This window comes from Asparagus officinalis, chromosome 3 (genome assembly GCF_001876935.1).
Source record: "Asparagus officinalis chromosome 3, Aspof.V1, whole genome shotgun sequence".
Lineage (NCBI taxonomy): Eukaryota > Viridiplantae > Streptophyta > Magnoliopsida > Asparagales > Asparagaceae > Asparagus > Asparagus officinalis.
In genome coordinates this window covers 20,943,760-20,966,770 of record NC_033796.1, presented here as the reverse complement: position 1 = coordinate 20,966,770, position 23,011 = coordinate 20,943,760, and the positions used below count along the sequence as shown (strand labels likewise).

The window sequence follows — 23,011 nt, the reverse complement described above, 5'->3', positions numbered from 1 at the left end:
AACATTCAGGGTGAAAGTTTTTACCTTTGCATGATCGATGGCAGTAACATTAAAATTTTATAAACTTTATGGTAATTTTTTGTACCAAAAACGGGAAACTTTGTGCAACTTAGCCAAAAAATAGTGCAGGCGGTAGCTATGATTGTACAAGTTCCATTAGTTCACATTTATGTATGACCATAATATTTTTTGAGAGAAATGTATGACCATAATATTTAATTAGACATTAAGATATTGATTTTGCTAATCAAAGACTACTCATTATCTCTACTAGTGAGCACATTAGCTGGCTTCTAGAAAAACAAGACTGTTAAGCCCAATAATTAGCATAACATGCCAAAGAGATCTCCCACCAAAAACCAGAGCATACGTAATAAATATAAATTTTGAGAAAAATTGATGCCTTAACAAACTTGACCATAACTTGCCATCCTCATTCTTCATACCTTTAGACGTCTCTATTGTTCCTTCAGTCAGAGACTTGCCCGAGAACCAAATTACTGCAGTAATAAATTGAACAGTTGACTGTAAAAACTCAAGCTCCCCCACATCACTGAAGTTATAAATTTTTTCTTCAGAGAGGTGGGTGTAGCCCTAAATTGAACAGTTGTAGAACAGTAAGGAATCCAAGAAGCCAGCGCACAAGCTTCTCACTTTAGTTCAAATCTGCTGACACCAATACACATGCCATCATTTAATGAGGATAGAGATGGGACAGGCTTCTCTATGAACACGGATATTGCTTGCGTTTGGTTACGGTAGTTGATAAGATGAACAGTACAAACCATGAAGACATCAAAACAATTTGTAGTTGTTACATAAGACATCAAAATCTTTTAGACTGTATGTCATGAAGAATCCAGTCCTAAACAAAAAAAATTACAGAAGAAGGCAAACTGGATAAACTTTCTTCAGGGTTTACATATTACCACAAAACATGGTAGAAGAGCCTTAGGATTAAGCAAGTAGAGTTCCTCAATGTTGGAATATAAACCAACTTTGCCTGCTAACGAATCGAACCCGGACTGGCCGGTGAATTCTTGAAAGTTATCCAGAGGCTTGTGAACTCTTCCAGCAATCACTCTACAGACCATCAAAGCCTTTTTTACAGAAGGGTTTTCTTCATAAACTTCAATTGTATCAAATGCCCTTCCACTGGTTGAAGTTGTGAAAACTCCGACCTCTCCTTTCTTTATCAAAAACCCTTGCCTTATGACTCTGCAGACGTTGCATTTCTCCGATAGGCAAAGGCTTGAGGAGCCGTTCATGCCTAGAGAGCAAGCAATTGTCGTGCCGTAGAATCTTAAGAGCTCATTGCCATCGGCAAGACAACGAGGGTGCTTCTTTGAGAGTTTGCTGGCTTTGATTTTGACAGTTTCTCGATGTTCTTCAAACCTGGCTAGGGTTTTCTGCATGTTATGGACCTTTAGGACCCTTTCAATCCGTCCACAGTTGCTTTCAGATTTTAGCCAGCTTGTTCTGCATATTATCTCTACTATCTTTCTGGAGGAGTCACCTTCGGCGAGCTCAGTAACTGTGGAGATGAACAAGAACTAGTATGTTAACAACAATGTCTGCGTGTGAATTACGTGCTAAAGGAGCAAACATATTGCAGTCACAGAAAATATTATGTGGATGTCAATTTGAAACCTTGGTATAATTTGATTCAAGCAGGATAGAAAGGAAGAATGGTAGTATTTTTACAATCAATCCTAAATTGTTTACAATCAAATTCTACCAGTCTTCAATTGATGATAACTTGATTCAGGACAAGCAAAGAGTCAAACAGAACTATATTTTGAATTGTTTACAAAAAGTGCAACTAAACCATTTAGTTGAAGAACAAAGGGGATTTGGATGATTTGCCCAATTATTGAGGACCCGATAGACAATACTTTAGAACACCATAGTTCCTCTAGTCAAGTATCACTTGTTAACCATTTACCCTTGTTCAAGTTTAGCTCTATTGCTAACTCAAGCAATTGTGTTGATGGATATTCCTTCAGTAAAAGAATGGTTCCTAAAATCTCCTAGCTTTAACCAAAGGGGCAAGTCATTAGAAACATTAGCAATCATAGGATGTTATATTATAAAATGAGTACTTCACTCCCTTATCAATTATTGGCAGATTTTATAAAATAAGCAGATAAATAAAAATCTGGGTAGGAACTATATAGATGAATCCATTGAACACATTTCCGATAGATAAAAGACACTCCCAATTCAATGATAAAACACACGATCTTCTAATACAGAACTAAATAAACAGAGAAACAAAATTCACAAAAAAAAAAAGAAATACCCAAGGAGCAAAAACTGATATCAGAGACCACCCACATGATCACCCAACAAAACCTAAGTAAAAGCTTAGTAACTATAATTAGGAACAAACACTGAATAATCGTTACCTGCATGTTTGGAGAGATGATGAGACTCCAAGGCCTGCCACTTGCTAAACTGCTCCCCACACCTATGACAGCTCACATTAGCAGAGCCACCTCCATTAGCACCACCCTCGAGGGATGCCCTGGCCATTACATAGCTCTGCTGACTCTTCACAACTCCATTACCGAAAACTGCATTAGAGAGAGAAGAACCCACTCTCTCCCCAGACAGAGGAGACTTCCTCTGAGAAGAAGCATGGCCAGAGCTTGCTCCTCGAACAGAAGGATTATACTGAAGCCCAAGATGGGCTCCAGGCCCAGGAGTACCTGGCCTCAATGTCCCCACAAATGTAGAGCCCAAAAGCCCATTGCCACCGTTTTCATCATTCTCATGGCAAGAAGCTCCAAATCCAGTGATTTTGAGCTCACACTTTGAGTTTCCACTAAGGATAACTTCATGGGTTATCGGATTTAAGAAATCACTGCTACCAATGGATCTTGGACTGCAACTTGCAGGCCTCTCTAAGTGTCTCTTGCTCCCATGAATGACTACATCCTTGAGGTTGGCTATGGATCTTGAGCAACCAGACCTTGGGGCTTTCCTTGTTAAGATAGAGCTAAGATGAGGATGATGATGATGAGGTTGATGATGATGATGGGCTCTGGACTTTGGATCAACTACATCTGAGGGCTCAGATTTGCAGTGGAGAGATTTCTTCAAAGAGATCCAAACTGTTGGCATTTTTCTCCTCCTCTTATCTCTTTTGCTCTCTTTGTGTGGCCCTTTATCTTCTTTTATTTCTTCACTCTTCTCTCTGTTACAAGTCTTTCAATTTCTGGTAGCACAATCACTCTCCATTGCCAAATCCATGCTAGCCACCATTAAAAGCTTCACCTTTGACACCCTTCCGTCATTAGGAAGATTTTTCTTTTGAAAACTCCATACAAGCCACCCATACGAGGAGAAACAGGGGACTAGGATTAAAACGTTCAGAAAAATCCTATCTTGGAAGGTAAATCCAACTCAGAGAAGAGCCTACAGGGAGCAAAATCAAATGTAGGAGGAAGGATTTTAAACGAAGGTTTTCAGGATAGAAAAGAGACAAGCTTTGGCTTCAAAGGAAGAGGCCAAAGAGACCCAGAAAGAGCAAAAACCAAATACAACAAGCAAAGGGAGAAGGAAGCCAAATATATTATCATTGATTTTAAACTCAATAAAAAAGAAAAGACTAATGGGCATTCAAATGATGGAATCTTTTGCTCTTTGAGCCATGAGAACCTACAAGAAAACATTGGCCATACGCATTAATTAATGGTTGCACTCTGACCCTGTCGCCATATGAGAGAGGGGGAGAGAGGGGCTGCATGCAAATTATAGGAGCTTTTGTAGCAGAAATCTAAGGAGGTCTCAACAAAAGAGTAACGCCAGGTGGCATATTGTTATTATCTTGAGCTAGCAACTTAAATTACACTATCACCCATTCCATGCTTTTCCTTTTCCTCTATTTCATCTGATTATTCTTGCCTTTTTACATTGACCTGATTATTATTAAACAGAAAAAAAGGGGGAAATGTGAAGTTATTACACCCTTAATTCAGTCAATAAATTGCATTGAATTACCTACTTACTTCAGAGCTGCGTCTCCATCATCCAAATATCCAATGACCTTCTCAATGTGAAGAATACCGAGCATATCTGCTCTTTTAAAATACCCAGAATGCCCTTCTGCATTTAAAATATAGAGTTATGGTGAACCCACCTTTGCTGTTGAAGAGAGAGAGAGAGAGAGAGAGAGGGGAGGAGGAGGATTGGACCCATTAGTTTGATTCAGACCCCATCTAAGGTCCACATGTGAATAAATGCATATCTTTGATAGGTGCACTGGAGTTATTATGATGCACAATTTTTGTAGCTCTCCTCTTGTTTAGGGTCTATTGATTAAGATGGTCCAATTTGATGAGCCTAAATTGGAAATTAGCTCCCTGTGTCAGATCAGAGGCCCAAATTTAGGCTAGGCCCACACATTGAAAGGATACCCACTTTTGCAACTCGTGTACTAGGACCGCCCAACACACACTGGGCTCTTTTATTGTCTGTAGAACAAAATGTAGCAGTTAAAGTTACTAACTTTGCTTTATATTTACATGAAAATGATAGGTATGTACATGAGTTAGTAAAGGCGTAACTAGCTAGGAAATCTTGGTATAGGTTTGGAGTGGCCTAGTTTAGCTGGAGTACAAAAGAGTACAATATTTGATAATTTAATTACTAAGATACACAGTATAGACTCAAGTTGCTAACCACCTCCAGATCCTTTTCAGTTAATTCCCTTCGCCTCACTCTAGTTGATGGAGGATTGAGATCCAATTTCCTCCAAATTATATGGAACAACTTTTTGCCGAGTAAAGTTCAGATCTTCTTCTGGCTTCTTAGTTCCCTTAGACTGAAGACCAAAGATAGACTCGTCTCTCAAGGGTGGCTAGCAGACTCAAGTTGCAATTACTGTTCAGAGCAAGAATCACACGACCACCTTTTCTCCTCTTGCCACGGGACTCAATTAATCTGGTCCCCTTTTCTTCTTAAATTAGGTATTGCCTCTCTTCCAGCAAGCACAGAACAGTGTCTAGCTCTATGCTCAGATACTTCAGTCCAAGCATTTGTCCGCCTATTATGGGGTGTTTGCTTCCCTACCATCAGTTGGGTACTGTGGCAAGAGCGCAACAACCTTATCTTCTCCAACATCTCGTCTTCTCCTCATAGCATTATCAAGAAGTCTGTTAACTTCATTCTCCTGTGGGCAGGGGCATCCACCTCCAAGAAGTCGATCAAGATTAAGAAGCTGATTCAAGCCGTGGGTATCTCAGATATCCTAGAATCGAGTAAGGACAGCAACTCGACGACATGAGCCGAAGATGACTTCCAGCTGGTCACTGTTCCTTCTCTTGGATCTTTTTGGTCTCCTTTTTGGGCCGTGGATAGCCTCCTAGCTTCTTTTTTGTTTTTAGAGGGCTAACCACTGCAGTTATATAATTGTTTTCTGTTTTCTTTCCAAGACATCTACTACTGATTTGGCATTTTCTCCACCTCGGAGACGTCGCCATAATCAGCAGTAGATATCTTCTTTTGTAATCTCTCCTGACTCTGGGTTTCAGTTATATATTGATAGGGAAATCCCTATTTTCACTAAAAAAAGATACACAGTATAGACCTATTACTAAGATACACAGTACAACCTAATTTAGGGGCTATTTGGTTCGTTTCCTAGATATAGGGAATTGTAATTTCATGTAAAGAAACACAAGTTTTTAGTTTTCTAAACTTTTCCAAAAAATAGATTGTTTTGGTTTGGTTCGCACAAAAAAATGGTGGGAAACCAATGTATTTACTTTTCTTGTGTTTGGTTTGCATTCTCCTTATGAATGTAATTATTATAACAAGAACGGATAGTGCAGCACATTGAACCACATTAACAACACTTTGTTCATCAGTACAATCCCCATCACCATCCATCTCCACATTAACAACACTTTGTTCATCAGTACAATCCCCATCACCATCCATCTACGATGCAAAAATCAAATTGAAATAATTAATATACCTACCAAGCATCACCATCCATCTACGATGCAAAAATCAAATTGAAATAATTAATATACCTACCAAGCATTCATATGCAAGTCAATAATCAAAACTTAAATGACGCATAGCAAGATCTAAAGTTAATTTTCAGTTAATATTTTCAGTTACTTTAAGACCATTTAAGATAATTCTCAGTTCATTTCTGTAATATTTTCAATTATATTTATAATGATTAATATAATTTTTAGTTAATTACAGTAATATTTTTAGTTAATTACAATTATATTTTCAGATAAATTTCTGTTAATTTTTAGATAACTATAGAAAATGCAAAATTTTATCATAATAATTCAAATCATACAAAATTTTCAAGTTAATTTTTAGATAACTATAGAAAATGCAAAATTTTATCATAATAATTCAAATCATACAAAATTTTCAACAAATCAATTCTGAGTTGAGAATCATAGCAAAATTTTATCATAATAATTCAAATCATACAAAATTTTCAACAAATCAATTCTGAGTTGAGAATCATACCTTTGGTCTAAAATCAGTTTCCAGGAAGATCAAAGTCGGCAAAAAACCCGAAATTTTTCCCAATAAAGGCGCTGATTTTTTAGCAAAATCCAGCAAAAACACCAACAAATAGGAACTAGGACCTTCTTCTATAGAAATCAAGCATAAAATCAACAGTATAAAACTCCCGCAAGCCACGAAGAGAAACCAAGGCGCGAAGAGTGAAAAAGCGAGGAAAAGAGGAGGTGACCCTAGCCCTCAGCTCCGTTTCCCCCCAAAAACCCGAGATCTGACAATAGTACAGATCGGGGGCGATTTCCTCTCCTTTTCGAAGGAAATGGGGCGGAAAAAAAAGTCTGATGTAGAGGGGATTTCCGGGGCTGGAGGGACGAGAGGGAGAAGCGAACCAAAGCTAGGAAACGAAAACCCTAGAATGGGTTTTGTCAATGTGGAGCGGGTGTCAGGAGGAGAAAAACATTTCCACGGCTCAAAATAGCGAACCAAACAGGCCCTTAAGTGATTTGTTTTTCCAATTCTAAACTCATTCCGCTTCCTAATCCATCTTTGACCTTTCATAAATAATTGCAAATTTTCAACACTTGACCATAACTACCACTTTATTGACCTTTCTTAAGTTTCCCCAAGTTTGTAGATAATGAATAATTAATTTAATCCTTTTATTCATCTATTCTTTTAGGGCCTATTTGGTTCAATAGAGGGTAGGAATAGGATTAGGAATCCTATTTTATTTATGGATTCCAACATAATCCATAAAAAATTTATAGACAAATTTTAGTTTTATGGAATCCCATTTTTTTTGTATTCTATGTTTGTTTCACCCAAAGAATTAGGAATAAGATTAGGAATCAGAATAAAAAAGAGGAGAGGTGTCAGAAATTCCACCCAATTCCTAGCAAATGCACTGGATTTGGATTTCCTGAAATATACACTGTTTGAGCCACTTTATAGATTAGCAATTCTATAAATTTTTTTTGAACCAAACTCAAGATTAGGATTCATTTGGAATCCATTAATTACGAAAATGCCATTGTCAGGTCCAAATACCATTCCTATTCCATAAAATTGGTGAAACAAACAGGCCCTTAGAGTGCTGCTACAGGGACCCCAAAAATAGGGGACCCTGAGTGGGACAGGTAAGGTGTCGCCTCCCTATCCCGTGATGCACTGTTCATGACAGTGCATCACAGGACAGGGAGGCGACACCTCACCTGTCCCACTCAGGGTCTCCTTTTTTGGGATCCCTAAGGTATTTTTCATTCTTTTATGCTGGATAATCTTTATTACATCTTTATCCTTTTTACTCTCACGGGACAAATCAAAAACTCTCACATGACGAACAAAATCCACTCTTAACAGTTCTGTCTTCAATGGTTCATCTGAGAGGGTGAAAACAAACAATAAAGGGAAGAAGAAAAAAAAAACCATGTTTCACTTAATGCCTAACCATATATTTTCATTACGTCATCAGCTATTTACGGAGAAGCAATATGGGCTAAAGTCCATTATTATAGCTCTTTGCAACATGAGATTATGTCATGGTGAGAATATTCCATATATCTCCCTCAGTACCATACATCATTTGGGATACGATCATCTTTATAACTTAAAATAGGTGGGTAAAAAAATTGAAGACATTTGTTTTAAAAATTAAAATTAAAATCTTTTACATGAGTCGTTCTACTCTGGTTAGCTCTCTTAACCTCCGCTCATGGCCAAATAAACTAGGAAATATTTGAAAATTATTCATCCATGTCCTTTTAACTTTCCAAAAAAATAAAAATAAAAATAACATAAAAAGGTTAAAAATAAAAATTATAGAGTTACAATGAGACGGTCTTACTGACATTTATCATCACAATCATCAATTCTTGCTTATTTTCCTTATTATATGTGATGGGAGCTAATAAGCTCATTTCTCCGTTCATCAGCCCTCTAGATCCTCGTTTGGGCAAAGGGCCAGCTAAAATGAAATTACTTTGTTAACCTCTCATGCCAAAGACCGAGGTCATGAGGTGAGTTGAGCAGATTACGAGGCGCTGGGTTGAATTTAAAACGTAAATAACACAGCATTATTAGACCCGAATTAAATTGGTGTCTCTAAGCAAGTGTCAATTAATCGCTCACTTCAATGGTCAAATCTTTGTCTAATTTTGTTATGAATGGACTCACTGCAGCAGGAGCCCAATTATTAGGTCATCTAGATATCGGAGCTGCATCGGTCCCAATTATGTACCAAAAAATCCGGTTCATTGGTAAAGTTTATTATTGTAATTAGCAGAGATGTGCCAGCATCAACGTGCTAATAACCAATTTATAATGTGATTTCACTCCCAAAAATAGAATAAGAAAATAATTTGTTGTCCGAAACTTCATGCACTGCTGTCCTAGTTTATAAATGATGAAATTGTTCTTGAAGATGAACGGAATTTCTTTTATTTTTTTTCTTGACATATTGTTAATCCCTCTTGGTTTTACAGTGGCTTTTAGGTTGCGGTAGTCAGCTGGATCCAGGCATTGGCACAGCCAGCCTACCTTAGTATTATGTTGACAAAACACAAACTTGTCTGGAAAAATTGTGAATTCAAATTTAAAGTAAATACATTTATGAATGACATAACATGTACAACTGCAGATGTTATATTGTCAAATGAAATCGATGCACAAATGCGAGTTGTTGGAGGAGATAAGTTTATATTTTGTCAAGTTTAAAATAGGGAGGTAAAACATTTGTGCATGTTTTTTAATGTGTGTCGTTGATGTGGACGAGTTTATATTTTGTCAAGTTTGAAGCAGAGGTAAAAAATGTGTGTATTTTTTTTTACAACTCGCATTCATGTATCAATTCCATTTGATAAGATAGCATGGAGAACTTTATTACCTCCGTATTTCAAATTATTGACCATATAAGTTGCACCCTTCTCTCCTCTGATTTAAGGGTGGGGAAAGTGATTCATGTATCACTTATTAAGATGCTATGATTTTACCATTGGAATAGTAATAACAATAGCATGGAATTTTATACATTAAATCCAGATTAGACTAGAAAATGAATGCTTTTAAGAATCTTTTGTTTTTTTTTTATATTTTCAGCAACAAAGAGGAGGGAAAAGGAGTTAAAAAGTAAGAGGAAAAAATAAATCTTAGTGCCACAACATTTGATGCTAATTATAGAGTTATAGACCCAAGTATCATTTTCATATCCTTTTATCTCAAAAATAGCACAAGAATCTCTACACCAATGCGGGGAGACTCAACGGTCCGTCCCATTTGCACCAATTTCTCCCGCGTTTCGTTACATCTCTGTTCAACAAAATTTCCCCCAATTAAAAAAAAAAAATAGAAACCCTAAATTCCCAAATTTGGTCGCAAGGCGGCGCCCTCCTATCTCTTTGCCCCATTTGAGTTGGACCGGCCTAAGAGGGAGAAACCTAAGAAATCTCTCTGGTTTCTTCACGTTTCTCCCAAAAAAATCGAACCGTTATGTTCTAATTATTCAGCTGGCGTTTTCATTTGAATTTATCCGCTATCTGGAGAAAATCCCAATTTGGTTCAAATTTTTCCGAAGGGTAATGTTCTCATGATCCCGAAGATTGGAACTTTTTGGTGAAATGAATAGGAGGGCTGATTCGAGAGATGATGGGTTTGAAAATAAGTGGATTTTTGGGGCTATTTATGATGTTATTGCATTTGGCGACCTTGAGAGTTTTGGCGGGAAGGCACGGTATGGATGTTCGTTCGTTCTTGGGATCGAATTTTGATGAGCAGACGGTAATAAGGTTTTCATCTTTTTTACTCCTCTGTAATTTCATTATTATGGTATATTATCATTTCTTTTTATTTAATTTATTGGCCTTAACATTGATTTTTGGCAATGAAATTGTTGAATGTGCCTGCTTACTAAATTGGATATTGCATTGTGGAGTTCTTGCCTTCTTGGCTGAATTATATACCATATCTACAACGATGCGCCCTCAAGTTTCTACACCAACCAACCCCCGGGGGGGCGCAAAAAAATAAAATAAAAATTATTTCTTCATTTTGTGGTATGATATCTCTCTCGTAAAGAACGAAAACAATGTGCATCTTTTTTTTGGGTTCATTCTATCTCCCCAAAATTGTCTATGCATGCATCAGAAACCATATCCATGGAAGATTGTACTGTCATATTGTTATTTTGCTGCAAGTTCGTGCTAATGTTTGTAAATGGCTAATTCATTCATTTTATATCCATCGGTGTAATGATAGTTTTAGTTTATTTTTAAAAAAATTCTTTGTAAATTGTGAGAAACGTGACTTTGAAAATGTCTTCATCTGCCTAATTTGGGATTGCTTTTCAAAATTAACAGCCCATTTGTCAGCCTCACCAACCCCTTTGTATATTTTATTATTTTCTTATGACTATATAAGGGGGATGAGGGGAGAGGATTTAATGCATCAGTCGGAGAAAAAAAGAAATCAGAAAAAGAAAATAGAGAGAGAAGAGAATGAGATAGAAAGGTTTTGTCCCTTTCTTTGTGAGAGTCTCTGGTTAGAGAGTGGTCTCCTCTTTTGTAATATTCTCTTTTGGTGGTTAGTAAATTTCTCTGCTGTTCTCGCCCGTGGACGTAGGTCATACTGACTGAATCACGTTAAATAATGGTGTGCTGTTTTCTATTTGTCCAGTCTTGTATAGACATCTTTTGTGTCTGTCAAGCCCCTCCGGTGTAACAAACTGGTATCAGAGCCTGCTTAGAGTACGTGTATCTGCTTATCGTATGCTCTGTGCCTGCCACTAAAAGTGGATCCTCCACATTAGAAAATAAGCTAGATTATCATTTACTCTTTAAAGGCATTAGATACTATTCACGTGTACGGTACTGTTAAAAAATAATGCTACTATTCATACGTAAGGTCATCATTCATACGTACGGTCACTATTCATACGTACGGTTACTGTTCGCAAATACGATTACTGTTCATAAATACAGTTACTGTTCCAATTGGCTTCAAGATGTCTTCTGCGAAGTACAAAGTGGAGAAATTCGATGGGAAAAACAGCTTCAGTTTGTGGAGAGTAAAAATGAGGGCTCTCTGGGAAAAACAGCTTCAGTTTGTGGAGAGTAAAAATGAGGGCTCTCCTAGTACAACAAGGACTGTTCAATGTCTTGTCCGGAAAGGCTAAGTTGTCGGAATCTATGTCCGATGATGAGAAAGAAGAGCTGGAGATGAAGGCGCATAGTACCATACAGCTCTGTTTGGCCGATGAGGTCCTGCGGGAGGTTGCCGATGAAGATACCGCCGGCGGCTTGTGGCTCAAGTTGGAGAGCTTGTACATGACGAAATCTCTGACGAACAAGCTTTATTTGAAGCAACGCCTCTTCACCCTTCGCATAAAAGAAGGTATGCGAATTAAAGACCACTTAGATGAACTTAACACTATTCTTATGGATTTAAAGAATATTGATGTTAAAATTGATGAAGAAGATCAAGCACTCATCTTGTTATGTTCATTACCTCATTCCTATGAAAATTTTGTCAATAGCATGTTATACGGTAGAGATACACTTTCTTTAGAGGATGTCAAACCAGCCTTACATTCAAAAGAGTTAAGGCAGAAAGTGTCTGTCTTAGGAGGAGAGGATCAAGCTGAAGGCTTGTTCGCTCGTGGTCGTCCTGAAAAGGGTGTTGGTGGTAGAGGCAAATCTAGAAACATGTCTAGATCAACGTCCAGGCCAAGAAAAAATGTTGAATGTTATTACTGTCACAAATATGGGCATATAAAACCTAATTGTCCAGCGCTCAAAGCAAAGGATAATTCACAGTCGAAATCTGAGGAGGTGAAACCTTCAGTTGCCACTGTAACTGAAGAGTCTTCTAGTTCACATGAAGTTCTTTTAGTTAGTGTTAATACTCATTCACAAAATGAGTGGGTTCTTGATTCGGGTTGTTCCTACCATATGTGTCCACATAGGAATTGGTTTGTCACATATCAGTCTATCGATGGTGCGAATGTCTTGTTGGGAAATAACATGCCTTACAAGACTATTAGTATCGGATCAATTAAGATTAGAACTCATGATGGTATTGTTAGAACATTGAGCAATGTTAGTCATATTCCAGAGTTAAAGAAGAACCTTATTTCTTTAGGCACCCTTGACTCAAATGGTTTTAAGTTTTCGGCTGAAGGAGGAGTTTTGAGAGTAAGTAAAGGCTCTCTTATTGTGATGAAAGGAAAGAAGGTAAATACCCTCTATATCATTGAAGGTAGTACAGTGACAGGTGCTGCAGTAGTATCATCCTCAGAGGATTCAGATTCAGACACTACACATTTGTGGCATATGCGGTTAGGCCATATGAGTGAGAGAAGACTGGATATATTGAGCAAACAATGTCTGCTTTGTGGTCAGAAAACCAGCAAATTAGACTTTTGTGAGCATTGTGTTTTCGGTAAACACCATAGAGCATTCTTTAGTACCGGTGTCTATAGAACCAAGGGTACTTTAGATTATATCCATTCAGATGTTTGGGGTCCCTCTCAGGTTCCATCGAAAGGTGAAGCTCGTTTTCTGCTAACATTGATTGATGATTATTCCAGAAAAGTTTGGGTGTATCCTTTAGAGCATAAGAGTGATGTGTTTGCAACCTTCAAGCAATGGAAGGTTATGATTGAGAAGCAAACAGGAAAGAAAGTGAAGCGTCTCAGAACCGATAACGGGATGGAGTTTTGTTCTACATAGTTTGATCAGTTCTGCAAGAATGAAGGTATTGTGCGTCATCGTACAGTTCGGCATACACCACAGTAAAATGGAGTTGCAGAAAGGATGAACAGAACACTTTTAGAGAGAGCTCGGTGCATGCTAATGCTGGTTTGTCAAAAGACTTTTGGGCCGAGGCAGTCAATACAGCTTGCTATTTAATAAACAGATCTCCTTCTACAGCAATTAATTTCAAGACTCCAGAAGAGGTATGGTATGCTGTCCCTGCTAATTACTCTCATTTAAGAGTATTTGGTTGCTCTGCTTATTTTCATGTTAATGATGGTAAGCTTGAACCCAGAGCAAAGAAAGCTATCTTTCTAAGATATGCTACTGGGGTGAAGGGATATAGATTGTGGTGTTCTGATCCCAAGTCACCTAAGTTTATTATTAGTAGAGATGTTACTTTTGATAAAAAATTCATACTTCACCCGAGAAAGAAGTTTGTTATTGATACTACAGGCACTGAAAAGGAGTCTAGCAAGCAGGTGGAGCTAGAGAGCTCAACTTCAAAGAGAGTGCTTGAGAGCACTCATGTTGAACCAGTTGATACTGAGGAAGGTTCAACTTCAGATGCTGATACACCGCAAGAGCAACAGTATAATATTACCACCGGGAGAACAAAACGGCAGATCCGACCGCCTCAACGCTATACAGACATGCTTGCTTATGCTTTGAGTGTAGCAGAATTGATTGAGGTTCCAGAGCCTTCTACATACAAGGAGGCTATTAGTGGCAATGATGCTGCAAATTGGACTGTTGCAATGACTGAAGAGATGGAGTCTTTTCATAAGAACCAGACATGGGAGCTAGTGAAGCCACCAAGGGGACAGAAGATCGTTGGCTGTAAATGGGTCTTCAAGAAGAAAGAATGAGCTCCGGATACAGATTCTGTAAGGTACAAGGCACGCTTGGTAGTTAAAGGCTACAGTCAGACTGAAGATGTGGACTTCAATGAAGTATTCTCTCTAGTTGTAAAACACACCTCAATCCGCGTGTTGCTTGACATGGTTGCTCATTTTAATTTGGAGCTTGAGCAACTTGATGTGAAGACAACTTTTCTACATGGCGAGCATGAGGAGCAGGTCTTTATGCATCAACCAGAGGGGTTCATTGTTGAAGGTAAAGAAGATCATGTGTGCAGGTTGAAGAAATCTCTTTATGGGTTGAAACAATCTCTGAGGCAGTGGTATTTGAGATTTGATACTTTCATGATTGAGCATGGTTATTTTAGGAGTAAATATAATAGTTGTGTTTATCATAAAAAGCTCAATGATGGTTCTTTTGTATATTTGCTTTTGTATGTTGATGACATGTTGATTGCAGCTAAAGATATGTCAAAAATCAACGAGTTGAAATCTCAACTCAAACATGAGTTTGAGATGAAGGACTTAGGAGCAGCAAAGAAGATTTTAGGGATGGAGATCCACAGGAACAGGCGAGAAGGAAGTTTATTCCTATCTCAAGAGAAATACATCAAGAAGGTGTTGGAGAGATTTGGCATGCTTGATGCCAAGCCTGTGAAGACTCCGTTTGCCGCTTATTTTCGTCTTTCAGCAGATTTGTCACCTCAGACTGAGGAGGAGGAGCAGTACATGTCTTGTGTTCCTTATGCGAGTGCGGTTGGAAGCATTATGTATGCGATGGTTTGCACCCGTCCAGATATTTCACATGCAGTCAGTGTTGTGAGTCGGTACATGGATAAGCCTGGAAAGGACCATTGGCAGGCTGTGAAATGGATACTTAGATATTTGAGAGGATCTGCTAATATTGGTTTGTATTTTGGCAGGAACACAGACTCAGATTGCAGAATACTTGGCTATTCTGATTCAGATTATGCGGGTGATTTGGATAAGAGACGATCCCTGACAGGTTATATATTCACTCTTTCAGGTAGTGCCATTAGTTAGAAGGCGACTCTACAGTCGACAGTTGCTTTGTCTATTACAGAGGCAGAGTATATGGCAATGACAGAAGCAGTGAAAGAAGCTATTTGGTTGAGAGGTTTGGTTGAATATCTCGGATTACACCAAGGTGTTACTACAGTATTTTGTGATAGCCAGAGTGCTATACATTTGACGAAGCATCAGATGTATCATGAAAGAACCAAACATATAGATGTCAGGTATCATTTTATCAGAGAAATTAAAGTCATCAAGATTGAGAAGATTGGTACTGCAGATAATCCAGCAGATATGATGACGAAGCTCGTACCTTCGCGCAAGTTCGAGCATTGTCTCGAATTGCTTGGAGTTCAACAAAGCGGAGGTTAAGCCCGTAAGGGGCTTCTGGCGAGACAGCAAGAGTAAAGAGAAGATCTTCATTTTCAAAGTCAATGTGTAGATTTGTGAGAAACGTGACTTTGAAAATGTCTTCATCTGCCTAATTTGGGATTGCTTTTTAAAATTAACAGCCCATTTGTCAGCCTCACCAACCCCTTTGTATATTTTATTATTTTCTTATGACTATATAAGGGGGATGAGGGGAGAGGGTTTAATGCATTAGTCGGAGAGAAAAAGAAATCAGAAAAAGAAAATAGAGAGAGAAGAGAATGAGATAGAAAGGTTTTGACCCTTTCTTTGTGAGAGTCTCTGGTTAGAGAGTGGTCTCCTCTTTTGTAATATTCTCTTTTGGTGGTTAGTAAATTTCTCTGTTGTTCTCGCCCGTGGACGTAGGTCATACTGACCGAACCACGTTAAATACTGGTGTGCTGTTTTCTATTTGTCCAGTCTTGTATAGACATCTTTTGTGTCTGTCAAGCCCCTCCGCTGCAACATAAATGGTGAAGTTTGCTTTTGCTGACATATGCTGCTCAGTTATCACTTGGTTACTCCCACACGGTCATTTTCTCAAGTTTCAATCATCATAGCCATTTTCATTCCTTGATGTGTAGTAATCATACAGAAAACTGATGTCGTGTTAGAGCTGCCAATTTCACAATATAAAGTTAAATTTGGTTATAATACTATAGCTTCGATGCAAACTTCATAGTTTTCAATACATACTTAAGGTTGTAATTTTTTTGGGTGAAGGACACATTCTAACACTAAGGACTTGCTCATTTTTCCCAAAAGCTCCTTTTGCAATTGCGGTGTTTATTATTTCCATGATGATGAAACAGCACTTCTACTAAATTTGTTAGAAGGAAAAAACTTTTTCAATCACTTATTTGATGCAAGAAGATGGCTACAGGTGGAGAAAATGTGGCTAGATTGTGGTGTTGATTTAGTTCCTATCAAAGAAGAAGTACAAAAATCTGCTTCTTGCCTTTCACAGGAAACACTTTCTGATTCCACTGAGGACAGCCTAAGAACAGAATTACTTGCGAAGGAGAGCATACAAGAAGCCCTCAATCTTCTGCCACCTGAAGTTAATAGTAGCTTTATCGATTGTTTGATCAGGCAAAACTTCCCCCTTCCTAATTCATCAGAAGAAAGCCTGAGAATTTGGTTTCATAGTTATCTTGAGTCATTACTCGGTGAGCTCCGTTCTTCAAGTAGAGATTTAGCTGCCCAGCCTTCTGATGATCAACCTCCTAATAGAAGAGTTACCCTACAAAAATCTGATGATACTAGTGAAACTCAACTTCCAGCTCCTCCGCAAGGCAACAATAATAATGCAGTTATAATCGCTGTTGCTCTAACTGCAGCAGTTACTGCTGTAACCGTCACCCTTGTATTTATCTGCTATTTTAGATGGCAAAGTCAGACGTATTACACTGGAGGATATTCAATGAGGGACGACAGGCCACTTCTGAGTCTGAGTCTAAGCTTCTCTGGTACAAAAACTCTTTTTATTTGATATCGTTGTTTCAAGCTTGTTTTTCACTAATCTCTTTTCTTCTATATCCAGGTTCTTCACGTAGATCTGTTAGCACTCCAAACAGTATATTAGCCCCACCAAAGCCTCTTAAAACTGATCCAAGCCAAAGTATTCACGTTTCATGCTCGGATGATTCAGCTGAGCTTGAGTCTGTAAATCCAGAAAAGTTCGATTTTTCAAGTTCCCTTTCTTCAGATTCCGCTTCTTTAAATTCCGCCTCTTCAAATTCCAATTCTTCAAGTTCTGATTCTTCAAATTTGAGTTCTTCTCCTGAACCAAGTAGCATAACTAAAGAAACTCCTGCACCTAAACGACGACCACCTCCTCCTCCTCCTTCAGCGCCTCCTCCTGTGAGAAAACCTGCTAATCCTCCAGCGGGCCCACCACCACCACCTCCACCAAAGGCCCAATCAGGTCCTCCACCTCCACCACCACCAAAGGGTGCAGCTCCACGACCCCCACCAAAAATAGGCCCCGCAAGACCTGGTAAGGGCCCACCGCTTGCCCCAAAGGCCCTCGGAGGAGCAACTACAGACAATGCAAATGCTACAAAAACAAAGCTTAAGCCATTCTTTTGGGACAAGGTTCAGGGAAAACCTGATCAGGATATGGTCTGGGATCAGCTAAAAGCTGGTTCATTTCAGTAAGCTTTTTTACATGAACTAGGATTGGTCTTAAGATCTCATTTTGGCGGTTAAATAGATGTTTTTTGAATTTAGGTTTAATGAGGAGATGATTGAAAGCCTATTTGGTTACACTGATAACAAAGGAGGGGAAAAGATTATGTCAAACAAGGATGCTGCTGCACCTGTTAGGATTCTTGATCCTAAAAAGTCGCAGAACTTGGCTATTTCTTTGAAGGCGATGAGTGTGAGATCAGAGGAGGTTCGTGATGCGCTTATGGAGGGTATTTCTCATCTTATTGTGTTCATGAAATAGTATACATAATTTTTTGTTCAAGAAAATCCTTTTGAGAACATCTTGGAATTGCTTCCCGATATTAAAATTTAGGATTTTTGTGGATAGACCCTCTGTAGTATCGCGAAACTGAACTTACTACTTGTGTAGCTCTACTATTGCAGATAGACCTCCTGAATGAATTTTTTTTTACCCTTTTTTGGTGTCTATATGCAACAATAGATTTTCACTCATGGTTTATCTGCAGCAATAGAAGTTCAGGGGTAGTAAGTTTAGTTTGGGAATACAACAGAGGGTCTATACACAATTAATCCTAAAATTTATATAGAATTTTAATATTTTCTTTTGTACCAGGGAATGAGCTTCCAGCAGAGTTACTCCATATATTATTGAAAATGGCACCTACAACTGAAGAAGAACTGAAGATTCGGGCATTTAATGAGCCATCTCAGCTTGGCCCTGCAGAACAATTTATAAGAGCCATAGTGGACATTCCGTTTGCTTATCCACGAATGGAAGCTTTGCTTTTTATGAGTTCTCTGCCAGAGGAAGCCTCAAGTATTTCGCAGTCCTTTTCAACTCTAGAGGCAAGTATTCATCCCAGACTCAATTTATTTTTTCTTTTATTCCTTTCTATTATTTTTAGTTTATAGAACAACTAAAATTAGAACTAGATTTTACTTTCTTCCCATTTTATGAATAAAATGAGTTTAAAGAAGCAGGATTTCGCCTTCTGGAATTTGGATTGAAGCAAAAGTAAGAGTACGATGTAACATTTTTAACATTATGTATGGCCATTCAAATAGGGTAAGCTGGCAGTTGTGTCCATATATTGCAATATTTTTCTGACTTAGGAAGATCAATGTCAACAAAGACATTTGATACCACACTAAAAGAAACTACAGGAACACTGCATAAATAGAATCAAAAAAGAATACACTCGGTTTATCAATCTGCAAAAACAGGGGTATTATTTTCAAAACAGTGATACTACACTACAAGCGGCCTATCTGCAGTTTTTCTAAAAGAAAGTACATAAATAGATGACGCTAGGGGTCTTTCATTCAAATCAATTGAAAACACTTACCTTTGATCCAAAGTTCTTACCACTTACAATATGAATATTATGGAAATTTTCGATCTGTTTGGAACCATATTATTTTATTGTGGAACTTCAACCTGAGCTATTGTATGCTTAATCCACTTCATTCTAGTTTAAAGTGCCTAATTTTTTTGAGCAAAGTTAGGACAGAAAACAATCTTATCTTGCTCTTCATCTATTTCCAGATAGCATGCAAGGAGTTAAGAAGTAGCCGGCTTTTTTTAAAGCTATTAGAAGCTGTTCTCAAAACAGGCAATCGTATGAATGATGGTACATATCGTGGAGGTGCACAAGCATTTAAGCTTGATACATTACTAAAGCTGGCAGATGTTAAAGGAACCGACGGAAAAACAACACTTTTGCACTTTGTCGTCCTAGAAATTATCCGGGCAGAAGGTGTTCGTGCTGTCCGTGCAGCCCGAGAAAGTCAATGCAGCTTTTCTAGCATAACCTCTGAAGATCTTTTTGAAGACCTCCCTAGTGATTCTGGAGATAATTATCGTAGCCTTGGCCTTAAAGTCGTCTCAGGCTTAAGCGGTGAGCTTGAGAATGTCAAAAAAGCTGCATGTTTGGATGCTGATCAATTAACACACACAGTGGCAAGTCTTGGTGAGAGACTTTTAAGGACAAGAGAGTTTCTCAAGACTAAAATGGAGAATTGTCACGACGAGCACCAGTTTGCTCAGTCGCTTAGAGGTTTTGTGGAACATGCTGAGGCTGATGTAACTTCTTTACTAGAGAAAGAGAGAACGGTGAGATTGTTGGTGAAGGAAACTACTGACTATTTTCATGGGAATTCTGGGAAGGATGAGGGGTTAAGGCTGTTTGTTATTGTTAGGGATTTTCTGGCTATGATAGATAAAATATGCAGAGAAGTGAAGTTATTGCCGAAGCCAGCATCAAAAGATTCAAAACCACAGAGAAGTAAAGAAAATCCAGCAACGTCGCCAGCAATGTCGCCTGCTAGAGATCCACGGCAGCTTCTTTTCCCTGCAATCAAGGATAGGCGAATGGATGATTCGGGTTCTGATGATGATGACGACTAGTGAAAATTAGCTTGAAGAGGTACATATTCCTTTTGACTTGTGGAAAATTTTATTGACATCATTTGTTTGATCCGGATATCTAGAACTGCAGCTGATAGTAACTAGAGGACTAAGTTGTATGAATTTGTTGAGGAGAATATTTTTCTAATACCATTGTAGAAAAGCGTTCTCTGTCCTTCGTTTACTACTCTAAGCTACCAAATTATTGAACATTATTTATTCTATGAAAATATGTTTATCTTGATATTTTAGAAGCACTTTGAGTCTTCAATGTTTCTGTTGCTCACCAAATACTGAAGACATGTTTTCAAGGTCATATTCTTCTATGCCCTTCCTCTCAAAAAGAGAATTTTTTTATTTGCATAAAAACTGTGTTAATGACCAATATTCTGTCTGCGAATTGCAAGGATCATCTGAGTTTGATGTTCATGCTGTAGTTTGAGTCAATGCTGATAAGGGTCATTACTGTTTGAAACATGCTTGTTCTTATGATCTTTTGGTGAAAATTTTCAGGTAAACTAAATGATTCCTGCAGCTTTCCATCAGCCTGTGGTCGCCTTTATTTGGAACTGTGATATATGGCATCAAAGACCAATCTTGCGCTACTTTTGCGCATCATTGTCAATATATTTGCTTGTTTATAACCCAAAAGAACTAACGTTTGTGGTTCTTGATGCCATGGAAAGATTGGCACGGGACCAAATCCAGCATTTTTGGTGGAGTATTCAGAAAGGGAACAATTGTTGGCTGAGAGATCTAACGTTGTCAACAGTGGGGTCTTATTACCCATTTTGTTAATACTCTTTTTCTTAGAGTGACTCCATTTTGTGAATGAAGTGTTAGATTGGTTGATTTATTGTACAAACGCGTTCCATTTTTGTGAGGAAAATGTGTATTATGCTTTCATATTGAGTTTTGAATACAGCACAACAAATGGACGTCTATAATCACTAGACTCATGAACGCGCGAATGCTGCCAAACATTTTGCTTTAAAAAGAAGGAAAATAATCTTTTGACGCGCGTAACAACAATAGCAACAACCACAACTAACAACACTGACACCAACAACCACGGCTTTGGCGTATATGGGAATCAAATCTAGGCGCCCCTACAGGGGAGCAATACGACTTTGTCATGTCATATGACCCATTGGACCGCGCCAAACATTTTGCTTTTATCTTAGTAAAATTTCTAAATGACAAAAACACAAGGTACTGCATAAGCAGTAAGACATGGGAAGAACAACTATTATGCTTTATTATGAAATAAGATATACGAAAGTTTTTATAGTACATTTAAATTTAACTCATACTTCTATGTAAAGATGGAGGCAATATACTAAATTAAATTTAGTGCTATAAGCTCCAATATTCCTCTACGAAGTTGTATCTCTTACATTCATTTAAACCTGGTTTGACTCTATGTTATGATATAAAAGAAATAATTACTTGCTTTAGTAAATTTTAACAAAAAAATTATTGGAAAAGAATGCAATTCAATTTCCTCTATTTCCCACTATTCAATTTTAAAAAATGTCGAAAGGAAAAAAAAATCGAAATGTCAGAAGTGGGATTTGAACCCACGCCCTCTCACGAGGACCAGAACTTGAGTCTGGCGCCTTAGACCACTCGGCCATCCTGACTTTTGCTTTAAGCGGTTAATTTATTTTATATGATCATTCCTTCTGACATCACCGCTTTCAATTTCCCAGAAACAAATTTCTTCCAACTAGCTGTTAAACTAGTCTTTGTAAAGTGATTAACAACATTGTTGACACCTTTCTATAAATTTTTTATATGTAACCAAACAAAAGAAGAAAAAAACTTGCTATTTTTATAAAGCAATAGGCTTATTTTCTTGTTTTGAATCAAACAAACAAAGTACAAGAAAATAGGAAATTTATATTGTTTGATTTCTCAAAACTTCGCCTATATTTTTTTAAGAAATACAAGGAAATCTATATTTTGAGTGTTTTCCTTTTTCTATGGTTTATAGAAATGGAACCAAACGCCCCCTAACCCTAACACAAGTGTTTTAAAATGCTAGTATACTGACCTCACTTTATGGGAAGAGAATTAAGTACTAAACTCCTTTATTACACTCTAGCAAGTACTCAAAAGCCAATACAAACAATAATTCATCGTGATTTGTGAGGGGTTTTCTTGTATTGGTCCCTAAAATCTTGTTGGATTTTTTGGTCAAAACTGCTTTCTATAATAAGTTTTTAAACTATATAGTTACTAACTACTGGTATTTTTTAGAAATCCTTAGTAGCTTAGTGGAGTAAAAGTTTTGGTATTTCAAAAGGTCCTTAGTTCGTTACCGCGAGTCGAGAATTGTTTTGTCTTAAATAAATCAATTAATCCCTCATAAGTACTAGTGAGTCGTGGGTCGTGGGCCGTGGACCGTGGGCCAATGAGCAGGGGATCCGTACTAATCGGGCTGAGGCGCTAAGTGACGCTTTGTAAGGCGCACTTTGCACTTCGCATGGATGCATCGGGGCTACGTGACGCCACGTTGGCTACCACAGTGGTCATGTTCGTAGGTGACCTTCGCGTTCGCGAGAGGGAACGCGACCCTTGCGCTCGCGCCAGGGTGCGACCCTCGCGAGGCGTGACGTGACCCTCGCGTTTGCGCGAGGGTACGAGCCTCGTGTTCGCGAGGCACGATGCGACCCTCGCGTTGCGTAGAAATACGATCTCCGCGTTCAGGCGTTACTGCATGCAACAGTTACAGCAATTAAGTCATTTGCTGTTACAATCATAATTTTCATTATGATTTGTAACAGTCAAATTGACTATGGGTGACCCTTGAGCTGGCCTTAGAGGCTTATAAATATTACCCCTTGAGGCAGCTCTCGAAAGAAGGAAACACAATGAAGTGT

At 38.2% G+C, this 23,011-nt stretch overlaps 2 protein-coding genes and 1 non-coding gene across 5 annotated transcripts; 1 reads left to right on the top strand and 2 right to left on the bottom strand.

The window, feature by feature from the left end:
- On the bottom strand, nt 728-3,913 carry LOC109833315. The gene is made up of 2 exons (XM_020400945.1): nt 2,409-3,913; nt 728-1,534 (listed from the first exon to the last, which is right to left on the bottom strand). The coding sequence occupies exons 1-2, from the start codon at nt 3,124-3,126 to the stop codon at nt 912-914; spliced, it is 1,341 nt and encodes a 446-aa protein (XP_020256534.1). The 5' UTR covers nt 3,127-3,913; the 3' UTR covers nt 728-911.
- On the top strand, nt 9,732-21,032 carry LOC109833314 (formin-like protein 11). Of its 3 annotated transcripts, none has more exons than XM_020400943.1 (7): nt 9,732-10,272; nt 16,515-17,016; nt 17,091-17,703; nt 17,780-17,967; nt 18,333-18,565; nt 19,266-20,145; nt 20,640-21,032. In XM_020400943.1, the coding sequence occupies exons 1-6, from the start codon at nt 10,138-10,140 to the stop codon at nt 20,124-20,126; spliced, it is 2,532 nt and encodes an 843-aa protein (XP_020256532.1). In that variant the 5' UTR covers nt 9,732-10,137; the 3' UTR covers nt 20,127-20,145; nt 20,640-21,032. The 3 variants fall into 3 exon arrangements, with proteins under 3 accessions (XP_020256532.1, XP_020256531.1, XP_020256533.1); XM_020400942.1 differs by having other exon boundaries at nt 16,431-17,016; XM_020400944.1 differs by having other exon boundaries at nt 9,732-10,280; nt 16,431-17,016.
- Nucleotides 21,686-21,769, bottom strand: TRNAL-CAA. Its single transcript has one exon. It is a non-coding gene; the product is annotated as a tRNA-Leu (tRNA).